At 39.8% G+C, this 22666-nt stretch overlaps 1 protein-coding gene across 1 annotated transcript; it reads left to right on the top strand.

The window, feature by feature from the left end:
• The first annotated feature begins 21499 nt into the window (after nucleotides 1-21499).
• On the top strand, nucleotides 21500-22666 carry LOC137256503 (uncharacterized). The gene has a single exon (XM_067794339.1). The coding sequence runs from the start codon at nucleotides 21500-21502 to the stop codon at nucleotides 22664-22666; it is 1167 nt and encodes a 388-aa protein (XP_067650440.1).

The following is a 22666-nucleotide window of genomic DNA, read 5'->3' as shown; positions in this document are numbered from 1 at the left end:
TCCTGGGAGAAGTGACATGTTTCCATTCCATGGATTCTTGTTTGCTCTCAGGATCATAGTGGTGGATCCAGGTTTCATCACAGGTTACTAGCCTAAAGTGAAAATCTTCTGGATTCTTGTTCTATCTGGTCAGCATGGAGTTGCTTATGGTGACCCTTGTTTGCTTCATTTCATCTGTAAGCATTCTTGGCACCCATCTTGCGCACACCTTAGATATGACGAGATGTTCATGAAGAATTGTCTCGATGGATCCGTGTGAAATGCCTGTGGTCTCCTCTAACTCGTGGAGTGTGATTCGACGATTTTCCAGCACAAGTCTTTGCACTCTGTCAATGGTTTCCTGACTAGTGCTTGTTGTTGGGCGACCTGGACAGGGGTCATCTTCAAGACTCTCTCTACCATGCTTAAATTCATTGACCCATCGTTTGATGGTAGCAGATGAAGGGGAAGACTTCCCATAAACTGCTGAAAGCCTTTCTTCAATGTTCTTCGCCGAGTTTCCTTCAAGAACTAAAAACTTAATTACTGCTCTATACTCAATTCTATTCATTTTTCACTGCCGCGAGGGGGGGGGGGGGGTCTCTTTCTGTCAATGTGAGCTGTTCAATAACGTCTGAGAGTAGGATACCAAAACTTATATATCACATCAGCTCCCCAAGGTTTAATGTCGTACCATAGGCTGTGACACCTGGGTATGAAAAATGCTCAAGGCTCAAAACTTATTGACATACAATGATGCAATGATTTCATCACATAAGGCATTGTGATGCAATAAAATTTGAATTTTCATTCCTTTGAATAAATATATGTCGAATAACATGTCCAAATCCTTGCATCATAATTGTATATTTACATTATCGTGATGACGTAGGACAGATACCCTTTCATCCAGACGTTTCTTTTTAAATTTAAATTTTTTACTTTGCTATTATGTCAAACGTTTCAGACAACATCCGAATTGTTTTCTATTGCATATACCTGCATGTCAAGGTTAACTATGGAATAAAGTAAAACTATTTAAATAACTTATGTTCATTTTCCAATTCAATCAAACAATTCCTTGTTAAATGTCACTTCCAAATAGTGGTCTTGAAGGGCTCTACTCTTTCAGTCAGTTTTCACAATACATACGAAAGAAATTATATCATCGTACATCAAGAGTGTGTGATAGCTCACACCCCACCCGTCACACCCCACACCCCACACCCCACACCCCACACCCCTATGCCTATGGCATATACTGCCATATTTCATAGAGGTGATCTATACATCCGTAATGCATTGGCGTAATGCATTGGCGCAATGATAACTGATTTCAAAGAGAATTTGTTGAAACCACACGTGTTGAAACGCGTGTGCCATGTCTTTGTGACTGAGTAAGTGAGTCAGTCAGCCAGTTACTATTTAACGCCACATCGGCAATATTTCAGCCATATCGTGACGCGAACAAATATGATTAAAAAGAGTATGTATGTATTATGAAAACCCTACGTCAAAGTACGGTAAAATAACACTAGAATCACAATTCCAATTTAGGACCAGCATATGAAGTTCAAACCAACCGCACAATTTGGACAACCTATAACATAGGTTATAGATCGACAGCAACTGAAGGTAGATGACCATACTAGGGGTCATGGGGACTTACAGTACATTTGCTACCTAGCTGGATTTACATCATCCCTTCAGGTACTGTCGATTATAGGAGAATTTATTTGAATCTTAAACGAACAAGAATACTAAGTTTAAACACATCCATGCCTTTGTGACTAATGTACTAATAAAATGCCTGTAACGGAAGATTGAGAACTATTGTTTATGGATATACATCTTCTTCATTCTCTATAGGCAACATTTCGACCTAGATTCGAATGTTGTTGTTAAGCAAGTGATGCATGAAAAATTAACTCTCGTATTGAACTGATAGAGGTTGAAGCACAGATGGTATACAGGATTATGTAGGCTGATGAAAGCGAGTCTGATATCGTTTTCAAACGTCGCTTATACAGAATAAAGAAGTTGTATATCCATAAGAAAAGTTCACATTTTTCCTCTACTCAACCTCTAGAATGCCAATGAAAGAAGTGATGTCTGCAAAAGTTCAATATTATAAGGAATATTTTATGCTGACATCAAACAAAATCTCAGAAATATCGCGCTCTAGAAAAGTGACACATTTTGCCTTGCTGCATCATCGTTGGGGAACATCCTCTGCAGTTCCGTTCCATACAGGGCAAGACTGGAGTAAGTGACTGCAGGAGGGAAGTATGAATCAATCTAAACATATTTCATTTAGAGAGAAAAAAACTGTGAACCAAAATATAGGTATCACTTTTATAACCTTTCCTTTCCTTCTGGGTTTTGTGATTTTTTGTTGACCGAGCACCATCTTTTCTTGTGGATTTTTGGCAAAAAAACCCAACTAAAACAAACTGATGCTATAATCTATTCCATTAAGAGATATCGATCGTGTCACTTCATCAATGTTGTTGAGTACAATGTTTAACCTTTCTATGGATTGTTCATGGTACATATTTTACCATAATGCAGTATGTCAACTTTAGTTATGTTAGTTTAATAGTCCTAAATTATTTCTGGATTTCGTCGCCTTTAAATAGCATCACAACCTCAAGTCCACTCGAAGAACATGTTAAAGAAGCGCTCCCATATTACTGTCTTTGTGACCCAAGTGGATATATCTTTGTGAGGACCTTACAGAACTCTCAGTTTAAGGGTTCAAGGCTAGCAAAAGTTATTTATCTCACAAATGTCTACTCTGTGCCCGTATATGTTTTCTCTGTGTTGTTGATCGGATGGAACATGAACATCGTTGTATTTGCACCCAAACACTTAGACTCGTGTTAGAAACTATGAAACACCACAGTCGTATATATTAGTCAATTATTATAACTAGCATGGCTTGATTGAGTCTCTTCATTAAAGAATTTTACTGTGCAGTTTTACACAGATACGTTTGTCTGATGAGTCTTTTGTGAAACACTTCAAGGTTTGCCAATAACACAAGGCATTCCATAGTTTGCTTCCAAGAGCCAGGAGCTTTAGACATAATCTCACTGCCAATATTGAATTTGTTGATTGCTTTGTATTGAAATGAGACGATTGATGCCGTATGAAATGAGCCACTACCACCAGTTTTGTGTGTAGTATGTTGACAAGAAATGTAGCCATGCAGAATCCTGGACGAAGTCAGCTGGCCTGAAAAGTGAAGCAGGAGGCTTTCTGTTTGATGCTGGGGACATGTCACTCTCCACTCGAAACAATCTAAGTATGATTTTGGATCAAAATGTAACAAGACTGTCCCACATCTTGTCAGGGGATGCCCAGTTAGGATGAACATGATGGCGTGCTTTGACCTGGTCTTACCGTCTTCTCTATACTGGTGGTTTTCACTCTGATGTCCATCCATGATAAGACCTAGAATATGAAGAAGGGGCCATGGAAGATCTGTCCAGAATTCTTGGCATTAGGCATATACAGAACCTCAACCGTATCCAGGCAAACAAAACGACCGTTGTCGGTTTAACAAATTCAGTGAAATGTTTTTCTATTGAATTTTCTGCTGTTTGAGAGAAATATGATTGTCCAAATTTAGAAAAAATCAATGGAAATATCCGGACCTTGCTTACAAAATATCAGACTTGTATTCCATACGACGTTGTCTCCACGCTGTCGTTGAGGCCGTAGGGTTTAGTACCTCATAATCTCTCTCATAATCTCTTCGGGAGAATGGAAAATATATAGCACCTCTGAAGCAATCTGTGTATCTTAATTTTGTGTTGCACAATGAGCAGACACAGGAGTTTTGAGTTTTGGGGGCATGACATATCTACTGTATTATTATTAGAATATCCGGGTTTTCTGCCAGGGACACAGCCATTCTGACACTGCAGAACAAGCAGAAGACAATGGTGGTAAATTCAGTTTTTGTCCGTCAGTGCTGCCGAAGATGGAATTTCCTTGGAGGTCCAATAGCTAAAAGGGAATGGAGCCATTATTAGAGGTGACAGTGTTTCAAACTGCAGTTATGTTCAGGTCCAAGTTTCAAGCTTGCTGTCAAGGGGTATGTGCATACCTTAAGATGTATTTATAATTATACTTTCAAATATCAAAATATTGATTTCAAAGGTCCAAATATGATACCACAGTGTTATGATACGGATGACTACAGAAACACGGAAACATGGATTGATTCTGTTTTGTCAGCTGTTGTTTTGTCTGATATTCCGTATCCATTAGGTCACACTTCTTCAGTGATGCTTCTCATCCTTTAACCTCACCTAAAGTTGTCGTATCATGGCTTCAGTTATATTTTATTACCATGATATTTAGAAATCAGATCATTCTATGGCACTCGGCCTATGAACAAAAAATATATGGGGATGCTGTGCTCGAATGATGGGATGTACTGCACTTATGTAATTGCCAGCAGCGTATATATTGTTCTTTGCCATCATCTGCATCCACTATCTCCGTTTTCACAAATACTTGCATAATTGAAAAACGAATGGTTGAATTCTCCACTTCTCCGTCCAGTCTATTTATTATTAATATCATAAAATGGTTTCTCATACTTGGGAACGTACTGTGAAATTTGTCTAATAATAACATAGATGATTTCAGAATAATAGTAGCATCAGAATTTTTAGTTTTCCAAGGTTTATTCAGATGAAGAATGCTTTATCTACATTCAGTTATTATTTTGATTCAATTTATGTGAAAGTATCATATACATATACGATATCACAAATGACTGACATGGACATATTATTTTCATCTCATTAACTATCAAATTTATCGGAACATCAACACGTATTGAAAATTATTTTTCACTAAACAGTTCAGTTACGCTGTATGTGAACGCATCAAGTAATATCAAGGTACATGTTCAGTGTTGCAGATCATTAACATGAACAAAGTGCTCCCATATGTACAGCTTATACGACGAGTATGTGCAGTTTAATCCACGAACTGGTAGGTGAGTAGTATAACCAACTAGTTCGTGGATTAAACTGCACATACGAGTCGTATAACTTACGTACACTAAGACAATGAAGACAGAACTCCCACTGAAGGTGAAAAATAGCAATAAAAGTTAATGTTAACACGTACTCATGTTTGTCACAATGCTTGCGCATGTGTTAAATGAACCGTAGTTTCTATATTAAACACATGACAATATGTCTCGCAACGTGTTCTCTGAATTTCTTTGTTTGGGCTTAAAGTAGAATCTAAGTATAGGAGTTTCGTCCTCATCATATTACAATAGAATATAATGTTGTGTGTCCTTCTTGTTATTCAGTGTGGGATTTAGTTTCTGCTGTTTCGTGTTTTGCATGGTGTCACACCAGAGGTAATACGGCACAGACATGTAGTCACGTGCACAATCATCACGTGCGTCAGCATCAACATCAGTCGTGTGGCCCGTGTGCAGTCGACCACGTTGGCATTTTCATCAGATGGCGACGATGTTGTCGCTTCTACCGACTGTGAAGATGACAATATGATTATGGAGATTGCACTCAAGCCCTAAACATGTCCAGGTAAATATGTGAAATGTGTTGATAGTAATGGACAACAATTATCCTGAACATTTATCCTTACTACAATATGCGTAGGGACCGTTCATACATTTATGGCTAGTGGGGAGGTGGTGGGTATTATACAGAAGCATGTACATTGTGTGAGCGACCATTAAGCAGGATATCTTCAAAAGCGACGACACCACCACTATATTAGCGGAAGTCTTTAATCTTGAATATTTACATGTACAAATTTGCTGAGCCCCTAGCAACCACCACCACAGTAATCCCGTAGCGAGAAATTCGTGGTAGTATTTTCAACAGTATTTATTGTTTTAGTAACGAAATGATACAAAATAAAGTTGAAATTACTTTTTTCAATATTTCTGCTAATATAGTCTGGTTCATAATTATTGAGAATTTTTCTTCTTACTTTGAGCTATCCTAACACCTCAACTGATTCACTGATACTTAAAACTAAGTACTGGTATAAGGGAGGTAACTCATCTTCGCCTACTGAGTATAGTACAATTAGAGTTACCTCCCCTGAATTTGTAGCAGACGTCATTTTCCTCAGCACTGTCAACAATGTCTGCTGAAGATAAAAGAAGGTTGATTTTTGAGTTGTGTAATCAAGGAATTGATGATGTAAATACATTGGCAGAGAGAACAGGAACTCCTCTTTCTACTGTGTATAGGATTAGGAAGAATTTTAAAGAGGGAATGGATTTTGGGCACCAGAAAGGAGCAGGGAGACCCAGAAAATTGGACTTCTCAGATCGCGTCCGGCTGGGAATTTTAGCGTCTAAAAAGCAAAGGGCAAGCATCTCAAACATCAGGTATGAAATGATAGAAAGGGGATCAACAGTTGTATCAAAATCTACAGTTAGAAGAAATTTGATTGATCTTGGATGGGAGAAAAAGACTGGAATTCCTTCTCCTCTCATGAAACAAGAACATAAAGACAGGCGTGTTGAGTGGTGTTTGGCACATGAAAACTTTGACTGGGAAAATGTGATTTTTACTGATGAAAGCTCAATATGGGTATATCCCAATAATGTGAAAATATGGACAAAGTCTGCGTCAGCACCATTGTATCGACGACCTAAATACAGCCCAAAGTTTCATGTATGGGGAGGGATATCCTTATTAGGAACGACCCCGCTGTGTGTGTTTGAGGGAAATCTGACAAGTCAACACTACACTAACATATTAGATAATTTTCTCCTTCCAAGTGCACATGTGTTTTATGGAAATGACTGGATTTTGCAGCAAGATAATGATCCTAAATACACCGCAAAACATGCCAAGCAGTGGTTTCAGGAGAAAAATGTGACTGCATTACCATTTCCTGCATATAGTCCTGACTTAAATCCCATTGAGAACATTTGATGTTGAAGGAATGTGTGAATCAAAAGGGGTTGACAAAAATTGAAGACATGAAGAGAGAAGTGGTCCGATACTGGGACAGCATAACTGACGAGACACTAACCTCTCTGATAGGAAGTATGCCTACCCGTCTTAGACTGTGCCGTGAAGCTCAAGGAGACTTGATAAAATATTAAATTGTTACCCACACAACATGAAAAGGTCAGTTCACTTTCACAATACATTCAATTTTATCTGATTTGTTCTCGTTTAATAATATGAAATGCTTTAGCTATTCTCAATAATTTTGAACCATACTGTATGTAGTTGATAATGTACATTTTCTAACTGATTTTCTTTCTTTTCTAGACAACGGTGTGGGTGAGCAGTTGATCGAATAAACCACTGGGCACAGAAGCAATGCAATCGGGGAGTATAAAAGTGTTGACGAGAGACAGGATGAGATGGTGAGCAACATTCTGAGCAATGGAAGTAAACGGGTCATCAAGACTGTGCGAGGGCGACGTCCACGACGGCCACATGTAACGCTGAGTCTTTGGAATTTACGGTCAATGTCAAGGTTGCATATTTGTAATTTCCGAAATAAAGGTTAATTTGAACTTTTGTATGTCCGTGTCTCTTTAAGAAGCAGACGAACAGAAGAAAGTAGTCCCCGTAGTATAACCAATATTTTGGCTGGTTATACTACACCCGAGAACAAAGCAGTCGTAGTGTCAGCACAGCTATGGAAACACGTGAGGGAACACGTGAGTTCCCTCTAATACAAACTTCTTATTAGCCTGAATGTGCACTATAGTTACAACATATAATAATAACTAGGTTTATATTTTGGTGATCGAAATTGCTTTAATTTACAAGAAATTACATGATTGTAAGTGTACACATTTATCCAGGGTTCAAACCTCAAAAGCTATAAATTATAGATGCGAACGATTTATATCACGGTTCCGTGAAAACAGCTGACTAAATATGCCACATAAATTTTAACGTACATATTCCCGTTGCAAATGGGGGATGGAAGGCGTCAGGGTTTACATTATTCCATAGAGGCGACGTCTTTTCCTCATGAAACTCGGAAACATTATTAGTTGGTACAGTTCTACTTCTCGTTACGCACACATTGATGTGATACTAATGAAAATGCAAAGAAATAACACCCTGTTTTTGCGTTTGTTCTAAATCGTGTGCTGTGGACCATGGTTGTTTACCTTGGGGTAGCCGCCATTGTAGTGTCATTGCCTGGGGTTTGTGAAGCGCCAGCGCAACATTTACAGGGAACCAGTTTGTTGAAGATCTTCTTGGAGGCTTAGGAAATAGGTGAGTGGTGCCGAATACGACCCACGTTAGGCCGGAGTCTTGCTGTGTAACACCGACGCTGGGAACGTGGTTCGTTGCTTGAAGCTATTAACGCCACGTCCATTGACGACATATGTCGTTGAAACGTTTCATATATCGATCTGTGAAGGTTCGAGACACCACGAGTAGTGACGTCAGAGGTAGATTCAAGGTACATGTTCAGTATTACAGATAATTAACATGAGCAAAGTGCTCCCATATGTACAGCTTGTACGACGAGTATGTCAGAGGTAGATTCCTCTGTGGTGAAGCTATTCTCTCGTGAAGGCAATGTTTTAATTCAGTCCCATGCCAGCAACCCAAATGGTCAACATCGTGAGCAATTATCCGCGTTAGGTTACAATGAGACATCATCAAACAAGCCAGCATCTAGGCCCATTGGTATAAGTGCAAGTGGTGTTTCGATTTCATTGGAGGTAATACCTTTCTTTCCAAATACTTTAAAGAATGTGTCACATGTTATTTCATCAAGGTTACAAAATGAAAGTGCTCAATTTTGAAAATGTTATTTTAGATAGATGAGTTTTACTCATAATTAACAATGTTGGGTCTGGTACAATTCTGCATATTGACATGTGTCATACGTGTCCGATGTTTTCATCACTGTGATAGTGTCTGATAAACACACACACACACACACACACACACACACAAACACACACACACACACACACACACACACACACACACACACACACACACACACACAAATAAAGTAAATCCATAGAAACAGTCTGTCCCACATTACAGATTATCCGAGGTCCATATGACCAACCTTTGAATTGTGTAAACTGGACGTTAGACAACTGGTAGTCTTAAATACGGACTTTGTGTACTCCAAGATAAGTGTAAATTGGCACGGATCCAGCGGTCGAACATTATGAATGCATAGTGCCATAAGAAAGTGGTCAAATGTAACGTATGCTATATTTGTGATTACACGTTCTTTCGGGATTCGAACTCACACCCTCAGAATCAGGCACCTAATCGGCAGAACACAAAGTCAGCCGTCTAATTGTACAAGCATGTTGATACAACTTTGATGATTCAATGCTTCAACAGTCTGTCTCAGAATGGATGGTGAAAACTTGATTTGAAAGATTGAAGTTAATGATTAAAAAGCGTTACAGGAATCGCAAATATGGCTTAAGTAAGCCATATCAAGTAATGTTGCATAGAGGTGCACAGGAAATATATCATACGTGTAATATATCTTGTATTTGTATTGTATTGATCCATCACAACTATTTGTTAGGGGGTCATTGTTCTCTAGCACAGATTCAGCAGAACTATATACCTATTCATTTCTATTCTCTCCCCAGTCAAACTGGTTCCATATTTTAGTAAGTAAAATACAAATAGGTGTCAGGATATTGCAAACTGATCCCTGTATTGGTGATAGTCACACAAACTCATCCAATCTCTTTTTATCCAGTGACGGATACTCCTTTGTGTTTCTACAATACACTGATCAACATAAATCTATAGTCGACTGCTTGCTTTCATTAGTTCTGGAAAGGATGCATAACGCCTCGAGTGTGTGAGAAGACGAATGTGTGGATGTCCGTGTACATTTTCTGAACCCTACCCTTAGGCGATTATACTGTCATCTGCGTTTGTGGGAGGTGTAGCAGATATCGCAAACCAGTCAAAACATCTGGGATGTCATCCGGGTATCCAGTGGCTGATACAATTACAATTGCAACAACCAGTCTCGGAAAAAATGCTTCAGATTGGTGTCCCGTGGCGCATTATAGCTTTTGGAGAAATGTTTCAATTGAATGGTGACAGATGTTTACTAATAAGCCTCCAGTCGCATGGATAGTCACATCAGGTCTGCAGATTTATTCAAGGACAACTACACAGGTAAGTTGACGTGTGGGTTGTTTGTCAAGTCGTGTCCGGATTCACACTCTTCTTGAAAAGAAACTCATATGAGAAAATAGGAATGCAGATTTTGTGTATTTATGAAACATTCCTCATAAATGTAATAGATTTTAATGAACGATGTTAGTCAACGGTTAGTTGTCTGTGTGCAAATGTCGGGAGTAAATTCTAGTCCGGTGGCAAGTAAATGTGCATACGGGCGTAAAGTTCGTTAGATCGGTAGGCACATGATATGACAAGTAGTTAAATTAAAGCAGCCGTTACGCTCTGTATTTACGCCACCTAACCAGCTAACTCAGGCGTAGCCCGTGCGACATTTGTGAGGTCATTCCATTGAATGCTCGCTCCATTACTTTTCAGGAATGGAGCAGCGTGTACCAGTTTCAAATTAAAGAATTATTTTGTTATTTTGACATTTACGTTTGATAATAGAAACATTCCCATTATTTTGAATGTAATTCTAAGTAGGGTAATATCCTCGTAACTCTCAATTTCCTGGCCCCTCCGGGAGCTCGGCTCCATTACTGTTAATGAATGGGGAGTTACTCGGTCATTACCATATACGTAATGGAATCATTGAGTGCCAAGGTTTCTTTTCCTGGCCCACATCTTCATAAGGTTAGAAAAGTGAACGTCATGCGAGAATTGCGCTAGCGTGGTCCTGGATCTATGCGTTGGCTATAAAGTGATTCTGACTATCTGGGTATTATTATTTTTTATCATGTATACGTTTTTATCGTTTTAATTATGAGAGAAGAAAGCAGAAAAACCGGTAATATTTGCGTCTGTCATGGCACACTGTACGGAGTGCATGTATCAAATTATTGCATTGTAGTTATGTATTATTTCTTATTTCTTGCTACGATACTCTTTCCATACATGCGTTAGAGGTAGTGAGTGATACTGTAAAAACTATCCAGTATGGAAGTAATATGTTAATCTAGTTTCGGAAGCATCCCAACAGATTCTAGGTTCATCGGCAACGTTTCAGAATTATCATTAGTGATTTCTCAAACAAACTGATATCAGTGATCATTACTATTTTTGAAATTCAGTACTCCTGGAAATTATCCTATGTGTACAGTTCGAAACATACACCAAATAACGCTGAGAAAGGTTGTTTCAAAAATGGCGATAATAGCGATTAAGCCAATTTTGCAAGGTCATATCATACACATACTTTGGATTCTCAATGGTAACTATCGTAACGAGATCTGTGCCTGTCATTGACATCACTGGTTTGATTATGTTTGGTAACTAAACGGGTGATGACGCTGTGATGATGACCCATCTGCCTTGCAATGGTCCTGCATGACATGCCAGCATTTTTCATGCCTGTAACATGCCATCTCTGAGAGGTAGTTAACTTTCTCCTCACCATGACTGGTTTTCTAAGGAGAATCTCACAACAGACCGATGAAACCAAATGTGTGAAACTTGATTTTCAAGATTCAGATCGTAGGCAAATGGAGTCGCACATGCAGAACAATTTCCTCGTCATATCTTGTCAATCTTAGTTTCAGGAATCTATGGAGGGCTAATTCAGTCATAAACATCTATAGTCTATCTATATATGTATTTCAGTAGTCAAATCAAGACACTATGAAAATAGCGGCATGTGTATATTTCTCCATCGGGATCCATCGGTAAAGGTAGGCCGTCTGGGTTTCCTTTGTCTTTCCATGATTACAGCTGAAGCGTAACTGGCGCGAAATGGTTACTTGCCTTTTCCTGGTGGTTAAAAACAGGAAAAACCGAAAACCGAGAAACCGAAAATCTGAACATTGTGCATAGCGTGTAAGAGAACAGGACGTTGCTAAGCCCGACGTAGTGTGATACGCCTGACGTCAGCCACGTCCAACATATGCACTGGTGTCGTGCACAAACGCTTTAGTATTAAACGTTTGAAGTTTTCCCTCGCAGCTGTTTATAAGACTGCGCGAAAATGGTACTTCAAGGGAATCGAAAGCATAATGCGTCTGCAAATCTGCCAATGACTGAGAGCGCAGCAGTGTGTCAGAGGTTTGTGTGAAAGTGGTGAAATGCTGTTATTAAACGCTGCAAAATGTATCCTCGCCACAGAACGTCTTGTCTTCAGTACTCTCAGTCTAAACCACTACTGTATAGCTAGGTGGAGCTCAAATGAAACAGGTTTAGTAACAGATGTGTGCGAAAACATCCGCCCCACCAGGGCATCTGCAGCAAATTAATGAAAGGAACAAATGGTTAACACGAAAGGAAAGTCGAACCCAAAAATAGGTCACTTCATTCGATATTTATTTTATCGTTCAAACATACATTACACTTCTGAAATAGCTTCCGCGTCTCAAAGATTAATCTTAATCATTAATACTATCATGGTACTACTTTCCCTATTTTCACAGAAAGTCTTAGAGACAAGTGGAAGTAACGCCATACAGATGCACAAAAACTCAAATGATTTACTTACATTTTGACAATGTCAGAAACGGACTAGGTAACTTCTGTCAAAACATTTGATTTTCCAACGATTCTCACCGTTGGTACAGCTTGTTCAGCATGACCTGAGTATACCGAGATATACGGGGTCAACAAAGATATACCTTTGGTACAGCTTGCACAGCCTGACCTGAGATACTGAGATATACGAGGTCAACAAAGATATATCTTCGGTACAGCTTGCAGAGCATGACCTGAGATACTGAGATATATGGGGTCAACAAAGATAAACCTTAAATGGTACAGCTTGTTCAGCATGACCTGAGATACTGAGATATACGGGGTCAACAAAGATATACCTTAAATAATACAGCTTGCACAGCATGACCTGAGCTTCTGAGATATACGGGGTCAACAAAGATATGCCTTTGGTACAGCTTGCACAGCGTGACCTGAGCTTCTGAGATATACGGGGTCAACAAAGATATGCCTTTGGTACAGCTTGTTCAGCGTGACCTGAGATACTGATATATACGGGGTCAACAAAGATATACCTTTGGTACAGCTTGCACAGCATGGCCTGAGATACTGAGATATACGGGGTCAACAAAGATATACCTTTGGTACAGCTTGCACAGCATGACCTGAGATACTGAGATATACGGGGTCAACAAAGATATACCTTTGGTACAGCTTGTTCAGTGTGACCTGAGATACTGAGATATACGGGGTCAACAAAGATATACCTTTGGTACAGCTTGCACAGCATGACCTGAGATACTGAGATATACGGGGTCAACAAAGATATACCTTTGGTACAGCTTGCACAGCATGACCTGAGATACTGAGATATACGGGGTCAACAAAGATATACCTTTGGTGCAGCTTGTTCAGCTTGACCTGAGCTACTCTACACATGCATGACCCGGGACGTCAAATCGCACAGGCCGAGTCAACTTCATTAAATAGGGGAGCAGAGAATCTTAGTAATGTTGCGTACGTGCGAAACACGCATACGTCGGATATATAAAACCATCTGCAGCTTTTGTTTAAAGAAAATTAGGACAGTCCTGACGACTTCTCGACACTGAGATCTCAAACGGAAACCTTGTCTCGGCTGTTTGGACATGTTGACAACCAACTGATAAAAGTGCACCCCTTCATAATAACAGACCCAACCAGTTGTGACACGGTCACGCAGTGCTTTTATTACTCACTTGATCAGACCAAGCTGAACAACATATCAACCTGCATCTGACATCATTTTGTTACTGATGCATGTGTGTCTGAAGTAAGCAAGCGTCATCCGAGAACACAACCGAATCGCTATGAAAATATGTGAGTGAGTGAGTGAGTGGGTGAGTTTGTTAAAGTTTGTTGTCACAGAGGCAGAATTTCAGCCGTATCATGACTTTAAAAAACTGTTAATTCATGGAAAACCTTTAAATTTAATAAACCTGTCGACGTAACACAGTGAAACCAACGTTTATATCACAGTAATTAGAAAATAAACTAGCATATATATCTAAAATAGAAATTCAAATTAGAAAAATACAATTTTAAAAAGAGGACCGCCAACAAGTGAAGGTAGGTCACATTCAAGAGACCATGGGGACAATACTTTGGCCACATGCATGGATCCCAGTGGATTTATACAATCCCTTCAGCCACTGTCGAGTTTACTGATATATGGAGACATAGCGTGTAAATGTGGTCAAAATGAGACTGAAATATTACAGGCAGTTATTTGTGCTTATTTTGCATTACGTATTGGGAGTACTGTATCAGAGGGGCTAGAATTGGTCTTCAGCAACCCATGCTTGTCACAAAAGGCGAGTATGCTTTTCGTTAGAGGCTAACGGGATCGGGTGGTCAGGTTCGCTGACTAGGTTCACACATGTCACCGGTTCCCAATATGTGATCTTTGAGAACAATTGGCAAGGTTGTGGTTACAGCAGCGCTACAAGACTTGAGAGTAGTAACGACATATGAAGTATATCTAGGGGAAAGTGAAAGTAATAAATATAAGTATATTTTCTTTCGACATGAAAAAATAGCTCACCTATGAAGTGCTGGGGGGTTCCACTCAAAAGACCTCAATATACTGCCAATCACAGTATGTGTATGTTTCGCTGATAAAACGAGGATACATGTTCCCAGTATTCCAACTATAATTTATGGCCTTATTTATGCATAAGCATGATCAGAATCCCTCATTCGAACATAATACACTTCAGATTCCTATTAAATGTTATATTATTACAGTCATCTGAAATCCATTGCACTACATTACATTTGTGGTTTGTAGACTACTCACCGAAAAAGAAACGAGAAAATTATCAATATATACTGTGACGTAAATCCGAGTAGGTGTCTGTAATCGATTCACAGCAAAAGAAAAATGTCAACCACAGACGCAACATACGTGGTGGCGTCATTCGTCACTAAAATGTGAACTCAATGGTTTTCATTTTGCCCGTGCTGAGACAGGTCGTGACGTTGGACTTGCATTCTTTGCATGATGTTCTTGCTCTTACGATGGTACTTAAGGAAACGGGTACTACATAACGCCTACATTCATGTAACAGTGAGCATGCCACGTTTAGGTTCTAAAGGACGTCAGAGAGCAATAGAGAATATCCAACGCGTCGGTAGGCATTATGGGACACCATCCAACAGTCCACCATCCACAGACTGCTCGCAAGATATTAACACCGCCGCTGACCACCCTACGTTATCGTGTAAGACCTTACCAGCTAGACCGCTACATTGTGACTTCTCACTTGTGAAATCGCCTCATACTAGCCACCACAACAGCCCGTAACACCGTAGGAAGACACAACAGACCCATCAGCGACAATACTCTACGTCGCCGTCTCACTCAGGCTGGTATACGTTGCCGTCGGCCATACGTTGGTACACGTTTGACGTCACGACATAAACGTGCTCGACTGAACTGGGCAGTAATTCATCGCAACTGGCGCAGTGGACAGTGTCGGAATCTCGTCTTCTCAGATGAAAGTCGCTTTTGTATGGACACCGCAGAGTGATAATATGGGGTGGTGAAGAAGAAGGATTCACAGAACTCTGTGTTTTTGAGAGAAATCGTTAGCGATGGCCTTCCGTCATGTCGTTGGATGCCATCCGGGACAGAGCAGGTCTTCAGCAACACACGATGGCAACAATCATTGGATTATCTAGTAAAGACAGGATTATTTACAGACAGCGGCCATATAACTGGAATATTGCTGTGTGGGGCGTAAATGTTTAGCTCTAACACGTCATTATGTTTCTCAGAACGATAACGCGAGAGCGCACACAGACTGAAACCGACATTCCCCCAGAGACAAGACCGTATCCAGACCATGGATTGGCCAGCTTTAATCCCAGATTTGAATCCCATCGAATTCGTCTGGGGTGAGATGGAAAGACAAATTAACCAACAGCGAGTACGTCCAGTTAACTTGCAACACCTGCAATGGACTGTTGTCGACACTTATGAAAACATTGCCAGGAGGTCCATTCGACATGTCTTCAACAGCATGTGCTGGTATTGCTGATGCCAATGGAGGTCACATCCGTTATTGACGTTAACATTTGTTTTCCTTTCAAAGACAAGACCCAAAGGCATGCGTATGTGAGATCCATATTGATTGACTGGATTTTCATGTCATGTGAAGAATAAACACACCATGTAATTTCTTCCGAGTTATCGTTGTCTCTTGTGAAAAAAAGTAAAGTTAATAGAAAAAGTGCCATGTTTTCGCTCATGGTCAATATCATCATTTTACTATTAGCATTTCTTTTGACGGTGAGTATACATTGTAATAGTCTCCAGTCATACTTTATTATTAATGGTTGTGTTTATAAGAGAAATTCCTTTTAAGAATCATTTCTAGTACTTATTTTGGCTGATCCCAATCAGGGAGTTTTAACCCACACCCTCACCGTTCAGCTACCGTGGCTTCTACAAAAAATGAAAGTCGGACAACTGGTATTTTTCTAAATGCCAAAACAAACAGAAGTTACGCACGTTATGTCTTGTGTAACAAGTGACAGCTCCTCAGTATCCCCAAATCTCAAAATAAACATAGTTTTATGAAAGCTATGTAATATAGTTAATGGTGTCATTTCTCAGTTCCGCGATCCTTTCAAGCATCATTAAGAGGCAGATACTTTTCAGACAGATACGCACTTGTCTTGTGACAATCTACAGTTAAATAAAATTATAAGTCATGTAGGGAATATAAGAGAATGAACAGAATGGTGTGTAATGAAAGGAAGTCTAGGTCAGAAAAGAAATCGTTGTATAATAGTCTTCTAGTGATCAATCTCATATTGGAAATCTTCTGTAAAAAAAGCAAAATTGCCCAACACAAACAAAACATAAAATGTACCCAGTAATTTGAACAATGTACATATGTACTTATTAAATTTAGTCCAACACTTTCTCAGCCATGTCAGGTTAAAATAGGTCGAGGATTTGAACATAACAAATGACCACGTGCAGCGCAATGACATTCCAATTATGTACTCCCAGATACATATACTCGGTGTCATTAATGAAATGTCAAACAGTTGGTAACACTATTTCTTAAAACAACCTTCAGACTCTAGCTGTTCGACTGACACCTGTTGCTTTCACTTTGTGTAGCTTGTACATCCCTCCGTCCTCTGACATCTGGCAGTCGGACCTGTATGATCAGCTTCCAAAAGCCATTTTTCGTCATGAGTGACCTCAACGGACACAGTCCGCCTTGGGGAACTGTCAACATTAATACTAACGGTAAAACCTTGAGGAAATCATTTTGTTAAGAATTATATGCATTTTCAGCATTTATATGATACAGCAAGCTCATGATACAGTAACAGGATCATTTTTCTAAACTATGTTTAGAAATTCTATTAGATTTCTTATCAATTATGGACTTCGGGGAATTTCCAAACTTCGTGGCGTAATGCCAGTGTTATCCCTATTGCAAAGCCTGGCCGGGATCATACTGATGCATCAAATTACCGACAAATCTGTTTAACGATTTGTGTCTGTAAACAAAAGATAAACTTAGTATCTTGAAACCAACCTTATAACAAATATTCAGTGTGGTTTCAGGAAAAAAACAGTTAAAGATTAATCGTTTTGGTGCGTTTAGAATCCATTGCTAAAAGTCAAAGTAAAACAAGATGCTGTATCAATATTCTTTGATCTCGAGAAAGCATACGATACCACCTGGAAGCATATCTTTTTGAAGGAATGACATAGCTTTGGTATATGGGGTTGATTATCTCTCTTTGTGACAGTTTCTAAATGACAGGCAATTTCAAGTCCAAGTAGGTTCAGCCCTGTGTGACTATTACAGTCAGGGTCAGGGTGTCCCACATGTCAGTATTTTGTCAATCACTTCATCTAGTATCACGATCAACAATTTATCCAAGGTTTAAAATGATTCAGAAGATGGGTCACATTTTTGTATTCGTTGTCGCGGTACATATATGCATACTATTGAAGGACAACTGCAGATGTGTTTAAACAAAATAAGTACATGGTGTCTTGAAAACGCCTTATTGTTTACACCTTTGAGGAAAATACAAGCTGCTTAAATACTCTGGAGTAAATCGCTCTCCCATCAAACTTGTCAAGGAGGCCAAGTTCTTGAGCCTAATTTTCGACTCCCATTTCACTTTTCTTCCTCATATCAAATACCTTATGAATATGTACCTGAGGGTCTTCGATTTGCTGAAAGTAGTTTCTAATTCAAAGTGGGAAGGGGATCTAACTCTCCTCCAACACCTATATAAATCATTGGTACGTTCAAGACTTGATTATGGCGCCATCGTATATGATGTAACCTGTAAAAGCCTGATTTGATTCCATTCACCCCCAAGGTCTAAGACTTCATCTTGGATCCTTTAGAACTTCTCCTGTTAGCAGTCGAGGCACATGGGCCTTCTCGTGCCCAAAGCCTTGTAAAATTATCTTTATACTACATTACAAAAGTATAGCCCTGACGTAACATTTAACATTCAGTCCTCATTGTGAGGATTTGTACAACAAAAAGTCAACCCGTGTTCTGCTTCATGGGTTGAGAATAACCATTCACTTCTTCTGCTGGCATTTAGTTTGAAAATATGTCTCATTCCCGTATACTTCCTTCTCATCTTTGACAATTAGTGAGACCTTACACTGCCAAAATATAAGAAGTAAGAAACTAACGACTTACAATACAAACATGAATAGCATCAATTCCAAAGAAAATATCATACATACAAATCCTTACTTACAGATGGGTCCATGGATGGTAGTGCAATGGCTTGTGCCACTGTCACCGGTTGCAGAACAATATCTTCTACAATACCAGATAACAGGTCTATTTACAGCAAAAGCAAATACCATACTAACCTCTCTTAAATATATTCAAAAATTTGAATTTAAATATTAACTCACTGACTCATTAAACTCAGCAACAGGTTGTTGTCCGCTTTATTTTGAGTCCGAGTGCGTTAAGTTGAATGTGGCAAAGATTCCCCAAACAGTCCCTGGAATGTGCACGTCGACCATGTCACCTAGAGGCACAACATCGCGAGGAGATTGGCACATGATTAACAATGCATTTCGTCCTTAAGAATCCTTAACGCAGCAGCTCTACATGCAGAACACTTGGACTTCAACAACGAAAGGGACATCCAGGAGCACCATGCGTCGACAGCACTCAGGACTCCACTGTAGGCGACCTGTAGTTCATCCACCACTAACAAAACGTCACAGGCAGGCGCTTGAGCAAGAGTAGACATCGTGGCCCTTGAAATCGTCATTGGTCTCATGTCCTCTTCAAAGATGAAAACAGATTCAATTTGTCCTGGAACCATGATTGCCGGCACAGGATTTATCGTCACAATAGAGGTGAAATAACAGATCTAACTGTAGCCTCGCATAATCGCTGTGGCAGGTGTGTAGTCATGGTTTGGGCAGGGATATCTCATACTGGACGTACTCCTCTGCACACGGCAGAACAGGATTCTGGCTCCTATTGCGGTACCATTCCTGCAAGGTATGCATAACCTCTTTACTTCAAGACGACAATGCTAGGTCCATAGGGGATTATCACAGAATTCCTTAGACAGTAAAGTGTAGAGAGGATGGAGTGGCCAGCATGCTTGCAGGACCTCATCACTACCCCCCAGTAGCAGTGGATCTCCCAAGACTCCGCAGAGTTCTAATAGAGGAATGGAATGCTTTTATGGAAGCTGTCTTTAGGAACTTGATAGGGAGCTTGAGAGCAAAGTACACCTGTTTGACGTGCGGGCATGGTACACAGAATATTGACTGAGCGAGTGCTTCATGTTTGGTCCGCACAACTGATGTTTCCAGGTGTTGTTTGAACTTGTTTTCTGTATGTCTCGATATGTCACGTTTGTCCACACATAAAGCATTATGATGACACTATTAGTTCTAATATTTCTTTGAAACATTTCTTGACATGTGCTTGACATGTATCATTTGAATCTTCATTAATGGCACCTTGTATATATGCATTACATTTCAGTGATGTTTGAACTGAACAGACTCAGGATATATAGGGACACTAGGGAGAAAAAAGGGGAAGGGCATTGTCCGGTGGTCACTACTGAACCTTTTAATCTCTCGAAACGAGCACCCCACAATATCTCATAACAGTGCAAACTCGCCGTAACTGATACAGGTAGCAAAAGCGAATGCTTCTAAATAAGACATGTTAACTTGCATAACATTGTTTTCTTTGTCAGATTCTTTGGGTGATAACGTTAACGTCACATAAAATTTAATTTCAGACGTAAAAAAGAAGTTACACGCACAACGTTTTTCACATAATGAGAGCATATGAACATAGTGCTTGAACATGAACATATAAAAGCTGTGCAAATATGTGTATATGTTTCCCATCTCAAAAAGTTTTCCATGTTTGGAACCCAAGTAAAGGAAATCGAAAATTTCAACAACTCCATAAATTAAAGAAATGCACGGAAAATGCATGTGATCGTGTATTTGCTAGAGAACCTGTTTGTTGTTGTTGTTGTTGTTGCTGTTGTTTGTTTGTTTGTTTGTTTTTAATTCTCGCTTTGAAACGAAAATACAATGTATACGAGTGTGCTTCAATAAGGTATAGCTTTGCAAAAGAATATATGTCCAAAGTTATTAGATATATTTACCTGAATCTGACCATAGCATGGTTTTTCTGCAGTGTTACGTACATTTCAATGGTGTGTAATCTGACTTTTGGTTCCGTATAGTTGGGTTGGGCTTTACGTCACATCTGCATTATTCCACCCATAAAGAGACGATGGTTCTGTATAGCCTGGATTGGGCTGGTATCCTACACTCAATGGCCATTCTCAGAACCCAAGGTCGGTCCTCTTGGACCAGAATGCAAAAAGCATGTGCTGTTGGTGATTTCGTTGAAAACAGGTGGGAGAGACTTCCTCCACAGGACAGGTTGTAATCCAGTAGAGCATATTTGGGACCCTGTGGGCCATAGAATAAGCCAGAGGGATCCTTCAGTACACGCAAAGGGTGCGCTGGAACACGACCTCCGTCTTGACGTCAGACCCTTAAAAGTAACCGTTCTTGCTAAAGTCACAGACACATATTTATCAGCACTACAGAATGAGTTTAAAAGGTTGAGGTTACCCATAAATTGCGTCTGTTTTATATTCTTGGTAGCCCAAAAGTATAATACCTTTATTGGGTATGCTTATTAGACTAGCTTTTTTCGTAAACGTTCGTAGTCCTACTAACTTCTTAAGCCCATTCTTAGCACACTGGCTACGACCAAAGTTAAGAATTCTTAGGGTTACGAAGTATTCGAGAATAAGGGACTAGAACTCATTTAAACAGCATATATTCTGTCACGTTTCAGGTGAAACGTACCAGCGTCATGCGTCGTCGTTACCAAATGTGGTTCCTGATTGGATCTGGAATCATAGGGATGCTGCTCTACATTCAATCCATGTTGTTGGCGATTGGTCATCATGCTCATGTGTCCATGGATGTGTTCAATCATCAGCTTGACTTCAAATTTCGGTTAGACAAGAAACCACAGCCTGTTCACCTAACATTCACACCACAACAGGATGTTCAACGAAATGCATCTACCCAAGCACTCACTCAAATTAACGACGAATCAGATATTCCAGGAAACAAGTCTACATATTTCATAAAACAGCGCTTCTTAAAACACTACGAAAGGGCCATAGAGTCAGGTCGTGTTCCCCCGCAGTGGCAGAAAGAGCTTTATCAGAGAATCTTATCAAACTCACCTCCAAAAACGCAGTTTTATCTCACCCATTTGTTGATGATAAGAGTGTATCAGTCAGACCTTGCTAAATGGACATACAGAGAGCTAAAACAATGGATGCATTACATGTTCATGATAGGAATAGAACACATCTACTTATGTGAACACAAACATCTCGGGGATGAGGACATGCAGACACGTCTTAGTCAGTATATTCATCTTGGTTTAGTCACCTACAGCGAAGTGACGACAAAGGTGGCCATGACAGCCCAAGTTGAGTGTTACCAGAAATGGGTCCTCCTGGAAGGAAACAATTCCAAGTGGATGACGAGCGTTGATATGGACGAATACCCGTACCATCTACAGGACAAAGAGGAGGGCTTTCTGAAGAGGTACCTCGAGGACGTAGAGGCAAAAAGACCAGACATCTCAGAACTACTTATGGACAATTATCTCATGCTCGGACAGGGAGACAGGAGCAAAAACATGACAATTGATAGAATTCGAAGATGCACGCCCAAACCTCTAAATAAACTCGTGAAACCACTGTTCAAACCGGCTTGTGTGAGACCTCAGATTCATTCTGGGGTTGTTAAAAAGGGCAGAAGGGTCCCGGCTAATCCCTCCCAGTTACGGATGCTTCATTACTGGGGGGCAAGAATGCAGAAGTGGGGCCCGGACACCGAGAAAATTTTACAGATGACTGAACCTTTTACCGACATGGTCAATGATTGGGTGGACCGACTTAGGAATAGTCTGTTATGTTTCGGAGAAAATGATGCTTTTTCAAATAATACTGGACCATAA

The sequence above is a fragment of the Haliotis asinina genome, chromosome 11 (genome assembly GCF_037392515.1).
Source record: "Haliotis asinina isolate JCU_RB_2024 chromosome 11, JCU_Hal_asi_v2, whole genome shotgun sequence".
Taxonomy (NCBI): domain Eukaryota; kingdom Metazoa; phylum Mollusca; class Gastropoda; order Lepetellida; family Haliotidae; genus Haliotis; species Haliotis asinina.
This window is presented reverse-complemented; position numbering and strand designations above follow the sequence as displayed.